The following is a 23957-nucleotide window of genomic DNA, read 5'->3' as shown; positions in this document are numbered from 1 at the left end:
CAAGGGCTACAAACATCATCTTTGACAACGCTGTGTTCTTTTTCATTCAAAACCAACTTACCTTTGCTGTTGAAAAGCCCCCAAATCTGATAAATTTACTGTTCTTCCTTCTATAGCTTTTGTACTTCTGAGTACCTTTCTCAACAGGTTTATCAAACCCACACAGTTTATGATGGACATGCTTCATACAGCTTTTACTGTCTCCACATTTTCTCCTACTTTTGATGCCCAGCGAGCACCAAGCTGACTTCCAATGCACAACCCAGAATAAAATCAAATTAACCACAGAAACAGTAGAAAGTTACAAACGAGATTTTTACTTCATCTTAAATTCATAGATTTAATTCATAATAAATGAATTATTTCATTAAACAAGCACCTGGAACTTTATTAAACCTTCCCTAGTATGAATCAATGTTCCTACACCCTCAAAAATTCACTGACACATTACAGCTAGAAACATCCAGTTTCTGACAACAGTTTGTTTAATCTCTATAACATTAAGAATATATGGAAAATGAAAGAAGGACTGAACATTTAAGTTCAACCCATACTAAAACACTCATCTACGTTCTTGTGTAGCATGACAAATGAACAGTGGTACCAAACAGCTGTTCTGTGACTGAAACAGAGCAGAACCACTTAAAAACCACTTTGCAGCTCAAAGAGCCATCTTGGGGATGACACTTTTAACGCAGTACAGATCTGGTTTTGAATACTGGTCACCACAAGAATGAACCAGCTACTTCTTGCTGTGTGATAGAACAAAGTTTGCATTAGTCCTCTTCCCAAAAGGACAGACTTTTTCCACACATCGTAGTAGCAGTTTCATGAGCCCGCCCCAACTATGACACAAGGCCAACAACAGACTCTACTCCAGTTTCCAACTGCATCCGCTTATATACAAACGTTTAAAAGGTGTGGAGAAAAACAACTTCCTTATTGCTTCTATCTTACCACCAAAACTTTACATCTTGCTAAAAATCACATCTTTGAAGTTACAGTCGTCTTCTGATTGAAAAACTGAGTCTGTGTTGGTCAGTGAAACCACCCTCAGTGTAAACACTCGTAACAGTTGTGTTAGTATCAAAGCACTCAGCAAGTCATGCAAAAGAGACGCTCACCAAAGGACTGCTTCGAACTGAACTGGCTCTTGAAGAATAGCTGTATTCAGATGGCTAAAGAAAAATTATGAAGGAAATTTTCACCATTTTCATAGATTTTTGTCTCCAGAAAAAGGCAATGAAAGAAACAACCAAAAGCCTGTTACACTTACAGTGCGAGAACTATACGAGCTACGAAATCCATCACCACACAAAGACGCCTGGGAAAGAGGGAATGAAATACTGTTTATGGTCGCTCTCAGAAATCGTGATGCCATGCTCTTACACGCTGCAATGTACTCTATCTTATCCCATCTGTGCCTTTGCCAGTTAACTTCATACTTTCTGAAAGGCCATACAAGTTAAAAATTTCCAGCAGCATTTCGTCCTACTATTAGGGATATATTTCCAAATATAAATCTGAGAATTTCCTTGAAAAATAGCCAAACAGGATTTTTAAAAAGTCTTAGCTATTGTCAGAGGAAAATTAGATTAAATATTTAAATTGCAATTTGGTTTTCACTGTTTAAAGCCTTCAGAAGTTTTAATCCCCCCCATGGAACTGAAGCTATATTGTACACTTTATCAGTTTTACTTTGAGCTCACCCACGCCAGTTTTCCTAAACAACAGTGCTTCAAGGTGCAAGGCTGAAACTGCTTTATGCATTAGACAATAAAAGCAGCTCTGGTCAACAAAATTAGGGAAAAAAAATTTACAGCCTTATGCTGCTTCCCCCTACCTAAGAAGAGCTCTCTATTAGAATCCAGAATTATACATGTATTAGAATTATATGTAATTGGTCATTATGGTCTTGTTCTCTCAATGGATCTTCTAATGGAAGATTTCTAATGGAAGGAAAAATTGCTTTACAGAAAGAGTTGTCAAGTATCAGAACAGGCTGCCCAGGGAGGTGGTGGGGGTATTTAAAAGATGTAGCTGTGGTGCTGACGGACATGGTTTAGGGACCCTGGCAGTGCAGGGTGAACGGCTGGACGCGATCTCAAAGGTCTCTTCCAGCCAAAATGATTCTGTGATTCTGTAACATTTTCTCAAGATTATGCACAAAGCCAAAAAAGTAAATTATCTTTATTTGCAATCCAAGTGAAGAAGACAACCTCACTAACCACATCAAAATACTACATAAGAATACTTGATGACTCTCTAGGTTTAGCATGTCTCTAAATGGCAATAGAAGTTGAATTTGAACAACTTTTGCAGCAAAAGACAAAGTTTCAGGCATGCATGTCACTTTTTGAAGACAACAGCTTCTTGTAGCATTAACTTAGCCATTCTTATGGCACTTCTAGCTACTTTTCATTCTATAATGATGCAGAATGTTTTAATCACATTACATTTTTCCATTATTATTAAATTTGACAGTGACATCTTATTTGGAAGTATTTAAAGTGTATTTACTACAAATTCTGTAATCTCCCGATAACGATTCTTCCCATTCAAATGTTTAACTTCTTTAAATACTTCAAGTATTATACATGCAGTTATTTAGTATGCTTGGATTAACTTGTTCTAACCCCACTGTTCTTCAACATCATTGTTGTACTCAAACTTCATGCTTGTCTGTAAGATCAGTACAACTGCAACTACTAAAATAAAGAGGCAATTTAAGCATGTTAAAAACATTAAACTGAATGCCTCCACAAAATGACACGCACAAGCTGCAGCTTTATTTAAAAATACAAAAAAAGCACATGTAATACTGTCAAGCCTCATGGCCATACAATACAAATTAAAGGCAACCATGCAAATGGTGCTTACGAACCAAACTGATACTCCTTATCAAACCAGTGTTTACAGAAGGAGACACCTATGAAAAAACATGTAATTTTATATTTGAGGGCCATTCAAACATCTAAAGACAAGCAAGGTGTTATTTTACGTTGTACTAACCCTGTAACTCCTAGTTGTTGCCACTGGATCACTGCATAGAGAAGATGACTGTGGTGTGAAGAACAGAAAGTCAGAAACACTTTTCAAGTGTACACTAATTTTTTTCTTTTGCTTTATATTCCCCCACCCATAGTTCTAAAGATTGAAATATTAGATTTTACATCTACAATAAAGAGGAACTTTAAGAAAAGTGTGGATAAACACTCTAGGAAAATCCACTATTTTTTAAAATCACGATGAAAACATTAAAGCAATCTCACAAGATTTGTAGAGGAGAGTAAGAAACTAAGTAGTTTTCAAAGGACAGATCAATTTTCTCCAGCTACTTATTTAAACCTGACCATGACAGTACCTGGAGGTACTGGAAGATACTACCCATCTCCTTACAGTCCACTGATTTATCATTTATATTACTGTAGAAGAAAGTAATACACTGCTTATCTTCAGACTTTTGTTGTTGTTTTTTTAAGAACAGGACTTTAAAAAGCAAGTATCACAGCTGCTAGGTGGTTTTTTGTATCATACAGCAATCATGAAACAGAAGTTATTTTAAATTTAAAACCACACATATGCAGAACACAGTAACTTGCATGTTAGGCCATTCATTTTATAAAAGGCAACCCTTAAAAGCAAGAAGCACAATTGCAACTATGAGCTGTAACAATTTGCGGCGTTACAGAAAGAAAGAGACAGAAGTTTGCTTCATAAAGCATAAGTAAGCAAAACCAAATATACGTATTTTATATACTTAAAAAAAAACAGCACAGGAAGAGGAGACAGACCCGAGTATGGTAGGAAGGAACTGGTTTGCTATATCTAAGGCTGCTATAATTTCTTTGATCATAGTAAATTCCACTCTGTGGGGGGAAAAAAAGAAAGATAAAACAAAGTTCGCATCTGTAGGTCTTGTAAATAAAAGTTCTCAACATTGTCCAAACGTTCCCAAGCTTAGAAGTTGTACAGAGCCCTGTAAAATTTTTTCCCTATGGTAGACCCAAAATCCATATAACTTTCTGAAGGAAATCATGAAAACTCTCAAAACTGCTTTACTCCGTATATCAGCATTATCTCTAATTTTAATGCCATGCCCAAAGTAGTACATAGGGCTTTTTCTCCCACCCTAATAAATAAGAAAACCCCGAGAAGTTTCCCTAAACCATTACAAGTACGGCATGGAAAATGTGTTTGACAAAACTTGCTAACAATTAGCACAATGATTTGCTTGGTCTTTTTTCCCCATTAGATAGCATTCTGAACCAGAGCCTTTGGGAAGAAAGAAGGACCAAAATTCCTAAGAATTTACTAGGGGATGGATGCTTATGGGATCAGCATTAGTTTGTACCCTACCACAGTTCTTGGTACACTACCAGATGTGCATGCTGAAAGCTGATTTCTGTTGTCTTTTGCCACTTCTTACACAAATTGCACTTATATGCATGTGAGGAAGAAGAATTATATACACGTATCAAGAAGGAAAAACAGGTGAAGATCTGGTAAAAAGTAGATCTCTCAGAATGCAGCGCTTCGTATCTCAACAGGCCACAGGAGGCAAAAAAGTTCTTATTTAAAAACTGAGGGAACAGAAAAACAACTCCTCAAAAGCACACAGAAAAATGCTGTCATACAAATAAGTAAATATAAAAATTGAGCCTTAACACAGGTATGCACTGCTGCTCTGACACCTCCAACCCCTGACACAACTGCTCGTTCATCAGTGCCAAAATATCTGGAAAAACTATATCCAAAATATTTGATTTCTTGGCACTATGTTCACCTAAGTTACACACTGAACTTTCTGGAATAGTCTGTGGAAAATCACAATAATCTACATGCCTTTCTAAACAGTTCAGTGGGTTAACATCGACATCCATGGTAAATTCAACTTGCTTTACATCTACATTATAAGTATCTCTAACTGACGGGGGACAAAGTAAATAACAGAGCATGTGTCCTGACTGACCAAACTTTACTCCAGAAAAGTGCCACTTAAATCCAAGAGCCTTCCCCAAATGTCCAAGAGAACACGATTTGTGTTCAGCTGGTGCCATTCATGGGACTCCACAGCTACGAACAGTTTCAAACGCTCAACTTCAGGTCAGAATTTGGTTGATACCAGAGGTTTCTTTTTTCCTGAACACATTTATGTGTATGTCAGCAAGTCAAGAGATTTATCCATAACCATATCAGTATGTAACTCTACACAGTTAGTATAATAATTATAATAAATATTACAGTAGAAAACTGACCAATAAATCTTTACGGGAATAAGCAGCTTTCTTCCTTGAAGTATGAGATTCACTGTAAGCGTGACTCTAAGAATAAAATTTAGAAAATTAATACCACCATATAACAGCATCATCAATCTTGCACTATAAACAAGTCAAAGATTTTTATCGCTAGCAACAGAAACACCACAGAAAATTCTAAACAATATGATTCAAGTAATAGGCCATACTTCTATCGCTGTGTAAAAATGAACTGATAAGAGAAACTATAACACCTTATCTCTGATTAACAGACAGCTTAAGCCGGTGTTCACATTCACAGAAAAAATGTAAACCCAATAAACAAACTAAAAAAGCTTAACAGTACAGACTATTTTAAGCACTATGTTGTGTTTTCCTATCTGTAGCTAATTCACATAACACTACTGCTTAAACAAATTCAGCTTTTTAAGCTGCTTATATATTCCTTTTAGCGGTACTTCGTGCTTGTCTTTGCCTAAGGAGACACCTGGCATAATACCAATAAGAATGTTATACACTCTACTATCAATTCCCAACAATAAAAAGGAACTTTTTAAAGCAAAGGTAGACAAACCAGCTGCTTTTTCTGAGGACTGAAATAATTTTCCATCAAATTAAAGGTTCCATATGGAAATGGAGACTAGCAATATATGCATACACACACTTTTTTTAATATGTCACTTCACTGCAAAGATCAGAAATAACAAATAAACACTAAGAAGTGCTTACTGTTAAGACAGGTGTCTGTAATATGTGACTTCATTAGCGTTTCTCCCAGAAAACGTTTATACATGTGTTCTCTGGCAAGTGTTGGAATGCTATTTGAGGTCTGAAAGTATGATAGTACCTATCCATATACTTTTAAAAAGTCAGTAATACAGAGTAGCGAATTAGTGTCATTACACATTAAAAACAAAGCACATAAGCAGTCTTCACTCAAAGACATGCAAAGTGTTAACATACAGGGACCGAGTGTCTTGCAGATCTATCCTTAGCACTGTCGTACTGAAGAAAATAAAATTGAAATCATTAAAAGGAAAGAGAGAAGAGATAAAGAGATAAGAAATTAGCTTTTTTCCAAAGAATGACTAAAAAGACTTAAAAGGAAATGACAAGAAAACATTCTACTAATTATGAAAATTTATACACGAAAGAATGCCATTTATCCAATAAAGGGCATGCTGAGACTGGAATACTTTTTAATAATAACTATTTTTTTTTCTCCCCAACAGCATCCCTATTTCTGGAAAGTGAGATAATCTTGGACAGCAAAGCTGCCCAGAGGACCACAGTCAGGCCTCCTGGCAAGGCATGAAACCCATCGTGACGTGTGGGCTCCCCAGGGCACCTTACAGACAGAGGGAGGTTACTTGGGCTTAAGAGAGGAATTAAAGGAGGGAAAGGGAAGGAGATAAAGGTGTTGTCTGGAAAAGCAAGTGTGCAAAAAAAGAGGAACAGTGGGATGAAGAGGCCACCTCTGTGTAACGAGGCTGCTGCTCTACCACATTTGGCACCTTTTCACCATACTTATGAAAACAGCTTGTAATAACAGCTTAGCCAGCGTCCCCCTGTTTCTTGTCACTCAATCATAACAAAGCTCATGGAGTTTATACATTAATTTTTTTGAGCATACAAACCTTAAATTTCCTGAGCAAGGCTGTTTTTTCCAGTTTATTTAAAATTTCACAGGTATAACCCAGCTATTCTGACTGTAGGTAATGCACAATCCAAAATGTTACTTAGTAACATCCTAAGCTTTCTTAAAACACAACAAAACAGAAACTGAAGGTACTTCGAGAACATTAAATATACTAAGAGCATTACCCAGTATAATTTTCAACACCAGAACTACTGAGAGAATTACAAGAAAAAAGAATTTCCTCTCGTCTATTGCTATTTCTGAAAATTCCTTCTAGAGACCAACACCAAAAAATTGCTGGTTTTAGATTTTGTATTTGTATATAAGTTATTATAGGCCAGGATTACTTCATGTTGGTTTCATATTATCTCAATAATTCCAGTATAACCAACATTCATGCTATATTAAATAAAAATTTAATATTATTGACTTACAGCCTATGGGATCTTTTTGTATTGCTAAGACTATTACCATTCAGGACCCACAGGACACTTGCACCGGTTTTAATGAACTTAAACAGTTATTTTCTTTAAAACATTTTTTATCTTTAATTATTGCCTAGCGATAAGCAACCTTGCTACTGGAGAAAGGAGACTGATCACTCAGAGAAGCATTATCAACAAAACACTTAACTTATACCTTAACTATTAACAAATACTTAAATTACTTCAGTTGCCTTAACTAGGAATGTCACAAAATACAGAGAAATACCAATTTCTGAAAAAGTAAAATTTCTGTTTGTGTTCCAGCCTTGACTGTAAGACAAACATCAGAAGATAATTAGAAAAAAGGTTTTCTGACATAACTTTTAGTGACATCTTTGTACTTATCAATGTTGATTCACACAACCTTTGTCACTTTATTTTACTTCTCTTTTGGGGACATTAGAAATGAGAGATTGGAGAGACTGTTTCTCTTCAGAACACTTAACACTTGGAGCCCTCAACCTTGCTATCAGCAAGTGTTGGATTACATCAACCACTGCAGCAGTCTAATTAATACCATCTCTAATAAAGAAGCATGCTTTCAAACTGCTTTGGTAAGCAGACACAGAAAACATTAATGCAGACACATCAAAGCATGCTCATGCCAGGCTACACACCACAAGATCTCTCCTTCTGGAGGTACTTCCACTGCTCCTGTGAGACCCACTGACATCCAAAGAACTCTTAAGAATGAAATTGCAAAAATATATCAACATATAAAATAATTTTTACAAGTTCTAAAGGTAACTGTTGATCTTCACTGAAAGGCACAAAATAACCAAGGCGGTCAAAGCAATTCTGCGTAAGCTCAGTTATCTGCCGAGTTCAAGCCCTGTCCTTTAGTCCAAGGTAAATGATTTAATCTGTCTTCACATATTTTGTTCTTTAACCAAGGCAAGAGCAGATCTGAGCAAACCTAGACCAGCTCACCAGTTTATAGCGTTGCCACATCACATATTATGCTTTTTCTGTAAACCATTTACCGTTTGCAAACTAGCCAACACTACCTGATTTATTCACTTGGTAAAAACATCTGTGAAATAAATTGGAGAAACACTTAACACCAGGTCTTGCAAGACCTTCCACAAAATTCAGTTAATCAAAGACTATACTGAATTGCTGAAACCTCTAGTAAGCAACAGTAAGTTTGGGGTTTTTTTGACATCACACAAACTTATTCCACCTGCCAAAATAAACAAAACCAACCCTTTTACTTCAGTAATTAGTCCCTGCTTCTGGCCTACGTATCCAGATCAATGACAGGCTGATTTCTAGGCAGGTGCACTGAAAACAGGAAAACGTTTACAAACCCTTAAGGAAACGATGCTCTAGCACCATGTATGACCCCAAGGGATACAGGAGACCCTATACAATACAATAAGTACTTCCATTAGCAGTCTTTGGGATACCTTGCACCATTCAGGTAAGTCTTTGCCACTAACAAATAATATATCCCAAATATACATTCCCAAAGAAATAAAATCCTGAATCATACCAAACTCTTCTTCAAATTGTATCCTAAGGCACTACTATTTTTTCTTCCACAAACATTACAGAAACACAACAACAATACCTGAAGTGCAAGAAAAGCCACGCAGTGAGCAGATGACCACCAGCACCAGTTTGGAATGAAAGCCCAAGTCACAAATCAGTGCTACTCGTCTTCAGGAAGTGGCACTGATTCAGGGTCACTCTGAGCCAGTAGCAGTATTTACTTTATTAAATAAAATTTACCTATTTGCAGAATTTGAGACGGATAGGGAAAATAGGAGATTTTTTTTTTTTCCATTAGACTTACCTAGTGTGTTTGATCATGAATAGCACCTTCACATCTGTAGTGGTAATCATAACTGACAACTTATGTAGGAATCTACCATTTCAAGGCAAGCCAAATAATTCTTACTAGTTGACAATATCTGAAGCCTAAGGGAGTACAGTTACTCAGCTTTTTAAACAAGAAATAGACCATATTAAATTGGAATAACACTAAAGATGATACTTAAAACTTGTCATTAAATATGTTACTCCAAATAATTGATTGTTGAACTGCATATATTTCCAAACACCTATTCTATTTTCAGTAATAAAATGTAAATAAACACATGTAGAAAAGGGGAAAAAAAGCATGAGGTACTTATATGAAATACTATTTTTTTTTAAATGCAAAGGTTGAAATATATAAAAATAAATTACCTTGTTAAAATTGATAGAAATAAAATACCAGATGAACTTTAACTTTATATGTGACTGAAAATACTGACTTTTAATCTGCTAATACTTGGAAGACTTAAAGCATCATCTGCTCCCTTAGAAGATGAAGGCAAAACCAAAACACTTTTAAAAAGTCCATGATGGAAAAGAAAAGTATACAGTTTGAACACAAACCAAGTATGAATGTCGACTGGACCGGTGAGAATACCTGGCCCTCTCTGAATCTTCCTGAGAATGAAGAAATGCAGAGTTATTTCACAGAAGAAAAAAAAAAAATGACAAAGTAAAAGCAAGCAAAGGTGAGCCACATGCTGTTAGCACTTTTAATGCTATGTATTATTTTGAATAATCCATTGTGGCAAGTGAACTCATTCAAATTGGAAAAACTGTGATTTGACCTGATTTGGCTAGGTATGTCAACACATGATATTAGGAGATGTAAATAAGGGGAGTTAATACAATTAATAATTAGTGTTCAAGAGTCAATCTTTCTTCTGATTGCTGTATTAATTTGAAAAAAGCGCAAGATTTTTGGAATTAAAAAATTAATAAAAAATAAAAAAATTTAAAATAAAATCGCAAGTACATCAGCAAGACATTTACCATATAATTACTACAGTCAGACCGTTGGCTATTTTACAAAGTTATTTTAGCCCTAATAGAGATGATCGCACTCAGTTTTCTCATACAGATTTCAGATTTTCTCCTCCATTATATGAACAAACATTCTTTGGCAAATTGAAAAGTAAGTTCTGTAGGTAGTTCTGCTCCACAATGACAGTGGAAATAATAAACCCCACTTAGAAAATTTGGGGGAGGACAACTAGCTAAGGCACCTTAATATCTTTTGTTCAGTTGAAAGAGCAGAGAATATTCATTTTGGCTCACACAAAGGAATACGTGAGAAGAAGCAGGACAAAAATACAACTAATTTAAAATTAAACATTCAAATGTTTCATGTGCCATAAGCTGCCCGAATTTTCAGTCAGAGTAGGTAAGCGTGTTAAGAATAACCCTAATTTCTAGCTATTCCATCTGAAGGCTACGAAAGGTCTCAAACTAGGAATCCTTCCTTAAATGACTCATTTCCTGCAGTTTTTAGTATATCAAACTATTGTAAATGGTAACTCAGTGATATTTAGAGTTAGTTTTAGGTACCCAGATCACAGATGGATAGCTAAGGGCTAAAGCTGGCTTTCCTACTGCTTATGGTCGCATAGTTATTTTCTACATTATTGCTGGATACATAAATTTTTTTATTATTATTTTGTGACTATTCAAGAGGTCTAGTTAATACTCTGCAAGAGAATAATTTCCCAAGGGAGGGGGGGAAGGTTCATTTCATAATGATATTTTAGTCTTCCTCTCTATAACATAGACTTTGAGGTTTAAAATGAACATTTATGCTATTTAACTTTTCAACACATTATAGTCAGATCACTGCCCATTTCAAATCTACTTTGTGTCTGCGGTCTAAATGTACAAATACCTGTTAATAACACTCCACGCAGGTAACGTTACTGCTATGTTATTAAAATAGCAGCTCGCAAGAAGACAGTTTGCTATTTATATAACGTTCCCCTAATTGCTGGTATAACGCCCCAGCGAATAATACACTCCTACAATGCAAAACTTCAGCTTCTGATAAAATTTTCTGTAGGTAATTCACTTAGGGCACCAAGTCTCTTCCTGACATACAAAATAGAAAGCCAGCGTTAAGAGTTCAGCATGTTCAGGTCAAAGGAGAAAGGAAGTATTACAGCACACCCTGTACACAGAGAGCTGCTGCTGGTAGCTATCCAGCTGTTTCTAAGAATTTAAGTTTGAAATACGCATTTTATCTAGGACAGAGGTTAGGCCTCCCAGCCCAGGAAAGGAGTGCACATCTGCTCAGAAACCTGCCCTCTTAGGAGGGCAAAAAGAAGGCAGCATTCAATCAGGTGGCATTCATTTCAAAGTGAGACTGCTCACAAACATCATCTGCGTTCCACGGTTTGGATCCCTTGCTCTCCAGCAAAAAAGCACTTAGACGTGCACTCCACCAAGAGATGACAAAAGACTGCATTGTTCTTTGTAAGTGACATGAGAATGAATATACACACGAATGTCAGCTAGGCAAAGGGACAATATAAGTCAGTGCAACTTTTGCAAATAAAATTCTAATGACAGTTCTAGGATTTCTCAATAGAAGTGATAAGCCAACATGGTAGTTCTAGCTATCTGAAGTTATGATTAGTCTCCAGGTGTATTTCTTAAATATTCTTGATTCAAAACATTCACATAATGAAAACTTTTCTAGAACCAAAAAGAAACTCACATCTTCCATGCGCCTTTTTAAAAGGCCCACGAAGTTTTTGGAAAAATCTCTAAAGAAACATTGCTCTAAATTAGTATAAATTGGACAGCAGCTTTCTCAGACTGTAACTGAACTATCTCTACTCCTTCCTACTTAATGGATTTAAATCTAAATAAATGAACATGCATGGGTTAGGGGTTTTTTTTAAAAAAAACTTTTACAATTCATTTATGTAAGTCATAGAAGTGACTTAATAATCCATGAAAAGACTAACATTTGCCACATTACTCAAAGGAAACAAAAGCAAGTCTGCTAGGACAAAAAAACCAAAACACCCAAACCCTAGAAGTTAACTGAAATAAAACCATTTACTACTGCAAAGATCTCTACCTAGATTGAAACCAATGCAAATTCCTCTTAAGCAGGTTCATGACTAAGTCAGCACATGGTGGAAACAAAACACATTAAGAAAAGCGTCTCATTTCACAGTTTGTCTTTTGCTGCCATAAAGCACCCTGCATATCCACCTCCATAAATAGTTTATACATAATTGTTCTCAAAAATAAAACACTCTGAAATGACACACGGCAAACCATTAGTAAATTACTTCCTCCAAATCCTGTGTTAGTTCTCCGAGCAGCAAACCCATGCACAACAGATGGTTTCAGCCTACCATCCATTTCTGGATATGGGCCCATTTTCTATCATATGAATGCTGAGAAAACTACAAAATGTAAAAACAAAAACAAACAAGCCATTTACAATACAGATCAGTCACCACACCAGATTCCTAATCAAAAATTTGCAAAAATCCAAGTTAATTGCCATGTAATCTTCATCATAATATCAGATAACTACAGCAAGTATGGAAAAATGAGAACCATGTAAAACTGAGGCAAAAGCATGTTTTGTATATTGCACTTGTTACTACTAAAGCGAAAAAACCCAAACCAAATATCATCATTTAAATGGAATTGAATGTGATAATGATAAATAATAAATTCCCCATCTTGTACATGCTATGTCAAAACCTGAATCAAATGCAATAGCCATAACAGCCATGGAATAACCAGACAGCTGTAAATCTAGATCCTAGGGTGTTTCCTCCCCTCAAGAAATGCAGACTTTTTTTTAGGAGAAATGTGTGGAGCAACACACAACCGTATGTGTAAATATTATCCCAATTCTATTCATTTTTTCATTGAAAGATCCTGACAATACGCATTTGTTGTGAATACTTTTGGTATAACTCACATGGGAAAAAATAGAAAACTGCATATCCTAAGCCACATATCCAAATTATCCAATTACTAAGTACACTATAAATACATTACAAATAAAGCAAAATAATTCTCTCTACTTTACCCTCCACATTAGGGAGTACACTGTGGGTACAATCATGTTTATTATACATGCTGTGCTGTCTGTTACTTATATCTACACAGACCTTCCGCACAGCAACAACAAGCAAAGAAACTGCCATGTGTTAAATAATTGTTCTTATAAAACCACAAAAGTCACCAGCTCTCAGCCACAAATATAATATTCCATATACAGACAGTATTAAACTTCACTTTAGAATTTGAGAACCATTCACCTCTACGCAAAATTATTTATGCAAGCCTGAGCTCTGGACATTATCATTATGTTCTCCCTTCTGCTCATTTAAAAATCAAATAAGCGATAATAAGAAAGCCTCAACCCTTTCAATATCTAAAGATAAACACTTAGATTAATCTCTGTTCTATTTTGATTGCTAGCATTGAATTTGCTGCGTTTGTTAAAGGTAAGAGATCCAAGCACCTGACTTTACCAGTGCAGTTCAAATTTAAAATCACATTAGAAAAACGTTTTGTCTTTCATTTCAAAGCAGGAGTGCTAACAGCCTATGTCATGTAGCAGACTTTTTTCCACAATATGAACATAACTATTAAGAAAGCTCAAAATGAATGTTCAGATTAATATTTTGTGACAGGCTATGCACAGGCAGACACAAAGGAAGCGATCCTTTCCGATATACAACCCAAGGGGAAAGAGGGCACCACGAGGGGAGAGAAACTAACCATCGCACAATGATGTAAATACTAGCACGCAGCTAAATTACGCCAAAAGACAAACTCTGATGCAAGTATGGAAATAAAATACATTAAGAATTTTAGTGAAGGTTTGCAATAATTCCTGGTCATTTCCATTACCTCTTTTTGCTGTCGCTCCAGCTCTCTCATTCGTATATCTCTTGCTTCTGCTCGAGCTGCCCGTTTGGCTGCAAGCCTGGCTTCTGCCTACAAGCAAATTGGAAATAGCGAAAGTTACACATACTTTTTTTGTATAATGGTTTGAGTGCTTAATGTTTTTGTGAAGAGATTATGCAATTAATATTCTAATATCACTGTACATAACAGGTAAAGAAAGGAATGACGTTGCAGAAAGGACATCTAACTCTCTACAGGTATCATTACTAGTCAAAAGAAGTATATGTTGATAAAAGAACTGAGGTCAGAAATATTCCTATCACTAAATCTAAAAATTCATGTCTTGTGGACTTCAACAGGACTTTGCCTACACATGGTATTTAAACAGGCATTTACGTAGCTGCAGAATCTGGCCACAGTAAGACACTGAAACAAAAAAGAAAGAATCAAAACAAAAGATATTAAACCACTACTGTTGGTGTCATTTAAGGGCTCTCCTATCATTTGGAAATATTTTAAAGAGCACCTAGAAGTGCTTAGAAGTCAAATTACCTCCCATTGAAATCAAAATCAACTCAATTATTGGGCAAAACATACAAAAGAAATTTAAGCTTACAGTTCCTGAAATTCCTAACTTGAACATCCACCATCACCAACAAGGGAATTCCCTACCTTTCTATTCAAGCCCTTACACTCCCAAAACCTTCCTCGGCATAGCTCCAGCACTCAGAATCTGCTGTAAGCCGCTGAAGCACCATCGCTGAACAAATGGTTGTTTTCTGCTGCGTTAGTGAAATGAATTGGCTTGTACAAAGATCTTATTAATACTGGACCCAGCAAAAGGAACCCATTAAAAACCTATAAGATACACAACAATTGCAAATAACTATCTCTTACTGTGCTTCAGGAAAAAGGGATATTTAACCTCAAATTGTGATTAAACTACAGGTACAGAAATACCTATCAAATAATGACAAGGAAGGAGGCAAACACGTTACAGCTTTATTACTTAAACAGTTTGTCTTAACTTCAAATGACTCAGTGTTCTTCTGCATTTCTCGCACTCAGATGAAATGATTCCAAGTCTGTGTCAGCACTCTTGACCGCCACCACGGAATCCTTTTTCAGAACAGCACAAAGCTACTCCTCTTCCTCTGGGAATTCCCGTGCAAGACAAGGTCTTTTCTCACTGTCAGCCCTACTCTGTAACCACAGCTCTGTGGCAGGTAGTCTTTGACATAGTCACTTATGCAGCACAGAAAGGGTTCTAACAATTGTTAAGTCCGTATTTAGTTCTTTCTATAAATCAGCAGATACATGCACCTGGCCTTTAGACCCTGGCAAGCCTTCACAGTTAAAGAGAAAAGTTCATTTGTTTAGCGATTCACGCTAAAAATCAATTCACATTTCACCACTCCCTCCTGGCCCTACAGCCAGAAGTGTAACTTCCATGTTCCTCCAGTAGAGAGGAAACTCCACTGCTTCCAATTCACTAAACCTTGATAAAATACAGGAAAATTCTACAAACATTTGTCAGAAAATGGGTGCCTGAAATTGAAGAAAAGAAAAATCATCATCTTAGAGAAAATTTTTAGTAAAAAAGTAGTTTGGTACTACATTAATCTGAGCAACTACACTCCTCTGAAAAGTACATGATTTCAAAAAGACAAAGAAGTTGGTAAGTTAACTGAAAGCACAGATCTCAGGCTTCCTTCACCAAACCTTAGAGCAAGAGACAAATCACATTACCATCTGAAAGGCCATCATACCGAGTAACTCTTTATTCTCAACTGAATTGTTAGAGAGCAGACCTCATGTTATTTATAGAGCACTCATCCAAATCTCGACAACTATGCAATTGAAATTCAAAATTAACATTAATAAAGAAATAACTATAATTCAGAAGGGCGTAATTTTCTTCCTGGGTGCTGCTGCTCTATTGTGTTACTGAAGAAAGCCCTTAAAAGCCGTGAAACAAGCTTCCACTACGGAACACTTCAGAAATTAAATTCTTCAGCTATGTTGAAAGTCTTTAAATATCTGCTAAGGGAAATGCACTGCCACAACAACTTTGGATAGAGAACTGAGTTGAAAAGATGAAGCTGTTTGGACTGTAGAAGCAGCAGAGAAAGAAAATCTAGACTCCTTTTTATGTTCTGGAGGAAAAAAAAAGGCAAGAGGACAGGAAGTGATGTTGTAATGCTTTTCTAATTCAGTTAGTATTTTAGTATTTGAATTGAGGAACATTCCAAGCACATCACTATTCCTTGCTCACAGGAGCTCGGGAGTCAGTACAGGTTGCTTCCTACAGCTTGCTTTAAACAATTACCAGTTTTAGAGAACTACAGACTGGGTGCTACAGTCTTGATTTCAGTGTCATTGGTCATAATTCTCTATACAGACTTTAGACCAGGCAGACTTAAATAAAATACATTATTTATGATAAAGATATATTACAATATCATCTAACTGAAGTACAGCTTGTTTAAGTGATAAAACATAGAAAATTCCTGTTTTCCTGAAGTAAAAATTGAACCGTGGATTGTCTATGATCCAGAAAATATGACACTTAAAAATCAAGTTTCTAAAGGAGACTTCCAGCTGCTAAAAAGAAATGTGACAGCTGAATTTTCTTCAACATCTCAACTGGAAATAAGAAGTGAGGTATCCAAACCATAGAGCCACACCAGTACACTTACACTGGTGGCTAAAATGGAAAGAAATTGCTTGGTTGTATGTTCTGAAAGGCAAATAGGAGCCATTAGAAACAACAATTTTTCATAGAATTATTTGGAGACATGATCAAGAAAGGAAGTAAGAGGATCACAGAGAAGGTCTTTGTAACAAGAGAGATTGGGTAGAAATGAACACAAGGAAAAGGTCCTCAATACTTTGTTTGGATTGAAAAACAAGAGTCTAAAAAATAAAAGGATCAATTCATAATTAAATCTGCAAATTTTTTTTGGCATATGAACACACTCATACTACTCCTTATCTTTTACCTTCTACCCTACAGACAAATATGTGATTTTAAACCAAGTGCCATAGCTGCATTTCTTTGGGTATTAGCTCTGCTCCGAGTTACAAAACAAAGCCATCTGTTCACTGCTGAGTTCTGGAATTCTTCATTTCAAAATAGGTACTAAAAAGCATTACAGGGGGGAAAAAAAAGTCATGTTTCCTTGTACCTGCATAAACAGCATTTCCTTCTAGAAGAATATGATGATTCTAGCTGTTTTCAAGCAGTTCAGTTACTACCTTGAAGTAGTACTCACTTTGGTTACTTTATTGCATGTGTTTAGTAAAGATAGGGGTGGCAAGATAATGTTCTCCCTCTATTGCTGGTGATATGGTCAGCTTCCACATTTCCACCTAAAAAACAATTACTAACAGCTACTTACAGTCATTTAGAAAACTACCTCTGCCTACTCCAGTTTTTCAACCTCTTCATTTTAATACGTATGGTATATTCTGTTCTATATTCACAATACATACTCTATTCATATTCTATTTAATACATATTCTACATATAGAAAAATATTCCTCATATTTTAAAACCTTTAAAATCATTTTATCTCAACTTCCAAGGTTAACATTTAATTCTTCAGTAAAATCCAATATATTTTTGGCAAGAAAGAAAGGAGAGAGGGAAAACGACCAGATTTTAATTTGATTGCCTTTGTAAAGACTGAGTCTGGATTCTCTCCTTTCTGATGTGCTTCTTCAGTCTCTTCACAGCAATGATCAAATTCTTCACCAAGATAAGCAGCATCATTGGTACATAGAACTGACACAGCAGAAGCTTCCCCCAATTGTGATGAGAAGGAGAAGCATAAGACCTGTCTCCATAGTGTAGCCAGGTATGTTTCTCATTCCCTTGGCTTGCAAGAAGGAATTCACTAGAAAACAATAGTATTGTGAATTTAATTTTCATACTGTAGAGGTGATTCATTAATTAGCTCAGATTCAGCATAAAAGCTTCACAAGGAAGAAATATAGGCTATACTAAAATGTTATTCACTTCTGAAAACACACAAATGCTTTTCATTGAAAAATCAGAACTATTTGTCCTCATGGGCTACAATACACATAAATCATTCCATTCTGTCCAGGGACACGTGGTGTTCATGGAGGAGGCCCAGGCAAGGAAGGTTTACCTTCTTGCCCCAGACAGCAGCAGTGAGGGCACCAGCTGCCCCTGTGCCACCTCTGCCATACGGTGTCGGACAGAACGCCAGGATATTCTGCCAGCTCCAGCAAAGCAGCAGGAGGAGCATTGTAAAAAAACAAACCAGAACAATTTTCACTGTGTTTCCCTCCTCAGAAATATCTTCCTTCCACAGAAATATCTTCCTTCCACGTATTTCTGATGTGCCTACTCTTTCTCCAGTTCCCTACAAAGCACACTCGAAACAACATCATCTTAAGGTTTACATGACTTTAAGATTTAGGATTCTTTATTTCTGATGTTGCTTATTCTTATTCTACTTATACAGATCTATATATAGATTAGAACATCTCTAAAATACCTTAGCTCCTATAAAATATCCTTCATTGCTTAACAGCAGCAAACAACATTTTTAATTAGTGCTGAAGTAGAAAATTACTTACTAAAATTCAAAAATCATCTAGCATCTACAAATCTCTGTATGAGAGTGGGGCTCTTACAGGTTTTGGGCTTTTTTCTTAAGCTGAAGCTGTATAATGAGAGAAACATGTTCTGAACTTTGAACAGATTAAATATGACAAAGACTATGTTGTTAACCATTTTTAAATCATGATATAGCCTTCAAACATCTTACAATATTGAATTCTTGGCTTTTTCTACCCTGGCAATTAAGTAACATGACATTTTTACCAAAGTAAGAACACTGGCCCTCTATCCAAAGTCTGAGCAACCACAGAGTGAATTTCAAACCCAAAGGAATCTTGATGCTCTCCCATGAGAGGACACCTCTGAAGAGTTTCCAGGCCCCTGCTATACAATGGAAAGTCACAAGAACAGTGCCTGAGAAATACAGACAAGAGGCTGCACGGAGGAAATCAAACCAACAGCGATGCAATCGTTGTCCACAGGCTCTAGTTCTTTGTCATCTAGTTATTCAGCCCTGAAGAATGAAGGGTTGTTGACGCAAGCATGGAAAGGAAGGCAATAAAACGTAAGTCCTAGCTGTCCCTTCAAACAGCTGCTTATCACCTTGAGGCTGGCAAGGTGACAAGAGCCAGCCTCTTCTCACTTTCTGGCATGATGCTGCTCATTGTGTCTGAGCTTGAACTGAAGTCTGTGTGAGAACAGAGAAGTGACTGAAAGCTCTGCTCTTGTACGCAAGGTTGGTCTTGGAGAAAGAAGTTTCAGGCAATCATAAGAGAATGCCTGGTGACAACAGGTTACTGCGAAGTATTTAAAATGAACAAGACAACTCATCTGTAAAGTACCAAGACAAAAGAAGCAGTGATGCAGACGTCACCTGAAGATACTCTCTCCACAAAACAAATTTATAGGCAGAGAATCACCACCACAAAAGTGGGGGGAAAAATAGATCTTGAGATCATACCAGCTGTATCCAGTGCAGACTGTGAACATAACCTTGAGAATATGAATCTCAAATTTTGTTATTTATTAAACAGAAAGGATTCCCACATAAGAACCTGATCTTGGCAGGAGCCTGAAGTCACACTGGACAATCCCTATCTATTATGTGGAAAGGCAGAACTTTCCATGAAACAGAAGAAACAGTCTTCCACACCAGCTGGCTTACATTCTTTACCAATCTGAGAAAGCTAACAGCTTCTGAACCTATTACGACAGCTACAGACAGAACTAGAAGGTGGTATAAAGGAACTCTTCATATTTTCAGGAGACAGGCATTTTTACTAATTTTTTTTTTTTTTAAATTAGTAAGAGATTAGGTGACTTCAAACCTTGCTATAATCAGAAGACACTTGCCAATACTTCACTTCAACATAGCTGGGTACATCTACACTCAGAGTTTTACTCCTTGCAGGGAACGCCTGGACAATATACCTACATTTGTTCCCACGGCTTTCAAAACAAACCTGATAAACTGGGAATCCTTGCGTGGCACCACGGTAAGACTTCCAAACCGACCCGCTGCAACTAATCTCACTTAAGATACTGAATAACACAGAGAGTGTGTTGCTTCCCAAAAGGGATGCATTGAACTCTGTCCCAGGATATGTATACCACCCTTACTCTTCCACAGCTGCAGTGAGCACAGGGAATCCAATGCCAGGAAGGATAACACACAACCGAATACAAAGCAGGCTCTGAAGAAAAAGGTCTGGTTAATTCAGAGGTTCTTGGAGTAAGGCAGTAACTCACCCTACTGCTGATGTTTCAGCACGCTCATGCCTTGGTTAGTGCAGAGGCACTGCAGAAGAGCTTGTCTCAGTGCAAACTCCCACAGGATGGAAAAGATGTGAAACGATTCTCTATGCAACAGTGCTAGTGCTGCAAGAAGTGAAGGGGAAGAAACACAACCAATGGAGGAAGAGTTTTCTGATGCAGAGAAAAGATGGAGACAATGAAAGAAAACTCACAAGGAGGAAGTAGTTCGACCAAACCCCTCAGATCCTAGGCTGGTGCCCTTGTCTTCCATTAAATATTTTCATATGATACATCAGATTCAACCAGTGCAGAAAAATGACTATATAGAAATTAATTGATTGATCAGCGCAAAAGAAATATTTTCAAAGTTTCCTAGAAAGCAGATGTTTCTTGGTACCAAAAGGAAGATACTACATTTTTGAACACATCCAATAGATCGAGGTAACCTCAATTTTGTCAAATTGGAGTGGTGCGAAAGGGTAAGATTAGTGCTTTCTGCAATCTGAACTTTTGGAGGAAATCCTGCAGCTTCTTCATACACTACACCAGAAGTCTCTGCTAGCATCACACACTGGTAATTCTTAGAGCCATTTTGTGACTGCTCTGAATCCCAGAGCACTTCTACACAGTTTTGACATGCAGATCACCCTGACCGCCAGCCTTTTGTTATCAGCATGTTCTGCTTTCCATCTCTTAATAGCTAGAACATCTTTTCAGAACGTTTTCCTCACAAGACATCTGACTTCTGGATTACAGGAGTCAATTCAACTGCTGTAAGTAACATCTGTTAAAAAGGTAATTGCAGAAGAGGAAGTTGAGGAACAAAACACCCTTTGACAATAAAAGATAAGCAAGCCATGTTGCTGAGCCATGTTTGCCTCAGAACAGCAAAGTACATCTAGGCTCTATATTCAAGCACTGAGAACTGGCGTGCCCAGTGTCAGCACGGTAACACAAAACTTCTCCCCAGCCTCAAAGGATAAGGCATATGTATGGCACAGTAAAATCAGTCATTAAAGACAGAACTTACATTTCATCAACTGGCCTCTGCTGTTATATCCTAAGAAATGCTTTCTGTTCCTTTAAAGTAAAAGTTCTCTTGGCTAATTCCTTGAATTACAGCTCCCAGTTCAATAACAACAGCTGCTGTCTGACATGGGATCTGAGAGCCAGCTTCTCCTACACAGACCAAGGGATTAACAACCTGACAGCAGGATATAGTGTGATAACACAATACTCACAATGACATACAACTTTTCACGCTATTTTAAAATTGGATAACAGTTTTAAATTAAGACTCAAAGTGAAAGGTGGAGATGGCAGCACAGAAGAAATGGTGCTATGCACAGCCTTGAAAACATGTACAGGAAGGCAGCAAACCATTTTATTCTGAAATATATTGAATCCTTTTCTCCCTAACAAGCCATAAAAAGTGACCCTCGAAATACAGAAAAAAGCCAAAACAGTAAAAAGGGGAAAATGTAATTCTGATAAGAAAATTGTAAGGAATATTTAGAACAATTCAAAAAGGTTTTAAGAATTATTAATAGACATGAAACTGTTACAGACAATATGAAATTCCTATCCCTTAAATGACATGCTGATCAGCACAAAGCTTTTAGTTATCTTCAGCAGATTTGGATGAATATCAGAATATGAGTAAGTTTTACAGGCTTTTCAGCAAGTTGTTTGCCAGTTCATTTTTAGAGAGAAGAGCAGAGAAGCCTTTATACATTAATCCCTGGAACAGACATATTCAACTCAAGTTATCTCTGTGAGACAATACCTCTAGCTGTGAGATCTACTATTACTTTAATTTAACATTGTGGGGGGGAACCCCCTTAATTTTTAATTTCTGCTCATGTTCAAATTTTAATTGAGGGGGTTAGCGATGTAAGGGAACAAGGCACCACAGGAATTTTAAGTAAGATAATGCTTACTACACATCGCTGTTGAGACCATTTTCCTAGGCCAAGTCGATGTTACTGTACTGGAACCAAGCTGTGAATACTCAAAAGAAATTTAAAGCTAGATTCCTTCTCCTTCACAACTCTTTTCCCGAAAAGTGAGAGATGGTACTTGGTGAGTGAGACTGTACATGACCCAGAGCCCCACAGAAAGCTTATCTGGGAGGGCGAGAACTTCCATTAGAGTTGGTGTGAGCACAGCTTTCTGGAAAGTTACCAGCTAAACGAAAATGATTTTTTTGCTGACAGAGCATTTCCTTTGCCTACAGTCTACGACGGCTACGTTTGAGAGCATATACAGAAGCTGTGTTTTCAAAGACCCATCACCTACCTACTTTGTCTTACACATGCATACACGTATATACACTATACATACACACATACAGACAACAGTTTACGTTACAAGGCCGTTTTGCACTCACTTATGCCAACTAGGGTGAGCAGCTTTGTAGACAGTGTAGCTCAAAGCTTCTGTATACACTTATATACAAACAGTACTAAGGCTTTTGTCTCCAAGTGACAGCATTTCCTCCCAGAGAAACTCAAGTCCAAATAGACGTCTGTAAGACTCTAAACTCCAGCTGCCTCCTTCCTATATCCGGTGGGACAAAATTCCCCTTTGTATCAACTTCTTGTTAATTGCATTTTTGGCTGGTTACCTCCAGCTCTCTATTTTTCAGGTGGTGACTCTGTTAAAGTCCTGGTATAGCGTACCTGTTAAGCTTATTTGAACAGAAATGTGACTTTTCCACATTTGAAAAAGAATAATGATCATTAATCATTCAAGACCAATACTCTATCTTAATATTCTTAAGAATACTACACACTAACACAGGATAAATGTGGAATCTTTTTAGTTTTAGACCTGAGAGAGCAACTTGATTTATCTTCAGCTAAGCATATAACAACCTGTAGAAATATCTGCTAAGCTTCAGTGTGCTCTTGTGAAATTACACTAATCATATAAATATCGCGTTGTGACATTTCAGTAAATGTGATTTTTGGATCAAAAATACTCTTAGTTAGTATTAATTGTTATACTTACATTTTTTAATGCACAGTTTTAAAAAAAATTTCTCTTTTTCTGGATAACGAGATCGCTTTTGCTCCTATTTCTGAATTAAAGACAACTAGAAATTAACAAACCTCTCTGGCAATGTTATTCAGAGCTTCATCTTCTGCAGAAAACCTGTCTTTCACAGGAGTTCTCTTCCGTCCGGATCCAGGAGTTCCCATTTTTATTCTCGGGTTCTGTATCTGCAAAAACAGACAGCAAAAAGCTCAGTTTTAAGATCTGGAATTAAAAAATAACAAACGATCCAAATTTTCCAATTCTTTAGCTACACTGATACTCAAGAAACCTACATGTCACTGGCACAAATTGATCCAGCAGTGGTATTTCAGGCAAAACTTAATCACAGAATCTTGTGGCAGTTTTATAGGACACAATCATATCCTACAAGGATCCTACACAGCATTTTTCTACTGAACAGAACCCATCGGTTTACCTACAGCTTCAAAGTTATGCACAACTGTCACCTGCTTCTAGCTCAATAACGA

At 36.8% G+C, this 23957-nt stretch overlaps 1 protein-coding gene across 1 annotated transcript in view; it reads right to left on the bottom strand.

Moving 5' to 3' along the window:
- LRRFIP2 (leucine rich repeat (in FLII) interacting protein 2) overlaps nt 1–23633 on the bottom strand; it is a 46011-nt gene extending 22378 nt beyond the window's left edge. Inside the window, exons 1-13 of the mRNA XM_010146224.1 lie at nt 23544–23633; nt 14085–14171; nt 12563–12613; nt 9768–9821; nt 9644–9688; nt 6222–6263; nt 5259–5324; nt 3795–3869; nt 3013–3060; nt 2885–2929; nt 1277–1324; nt 1125–1178; nt 62–247 (exon numbers count right to left, since the gene is read on the bottom strand). Coding sequence (XP_010144526.1) covers nt 62–247; nt 1125–1178; nt 1277–1324; nt 2885–2929; nt 3013–3060; nt 3795–3869; nt 5259–5324; nt 6222–6263; nt 9644–9688; nt 9768–9821; nt 12563–12613; nt 14085–14171; nt 23544–23633 — 891 coding nt within the window. The remainder of the gene's footprint in view (nt 1–61; nt 248–1124; nt 1179–1276; nt 1325–2884; nt 2930–3012; nt 3061–3794; nt 3870–5258; nt 5325–6221; nt 6264–9643; nt 9689–9767; nt 9822–12562; nt 12614–14084; nt 14172–23543) is intronic.
- Between the last annotated feature and the right edge of the window lie 324 nt (nt 23634–23957).

The sequence above is a fragment of the Buceros rhinoceros genome, unplaced genomic scaffold (genome assembly GCF_000710305.1).
Source record: "Buceros rhinoceros silvestris isolate BGI_N320 unplaced genomic scaffold, ASM71030v1 scaffold18492, whole genome shotgun sequence".
NCBI classification, from domain to species: Eukaryota; Metazoa; Chordata; class Aves; order Bucerotiformes; family Bucerotidae; genus Buceros; species Buceros rhinoceros.
This window is presented reverse-complemented; position numbering and strand designations above follow the sequence as displayed.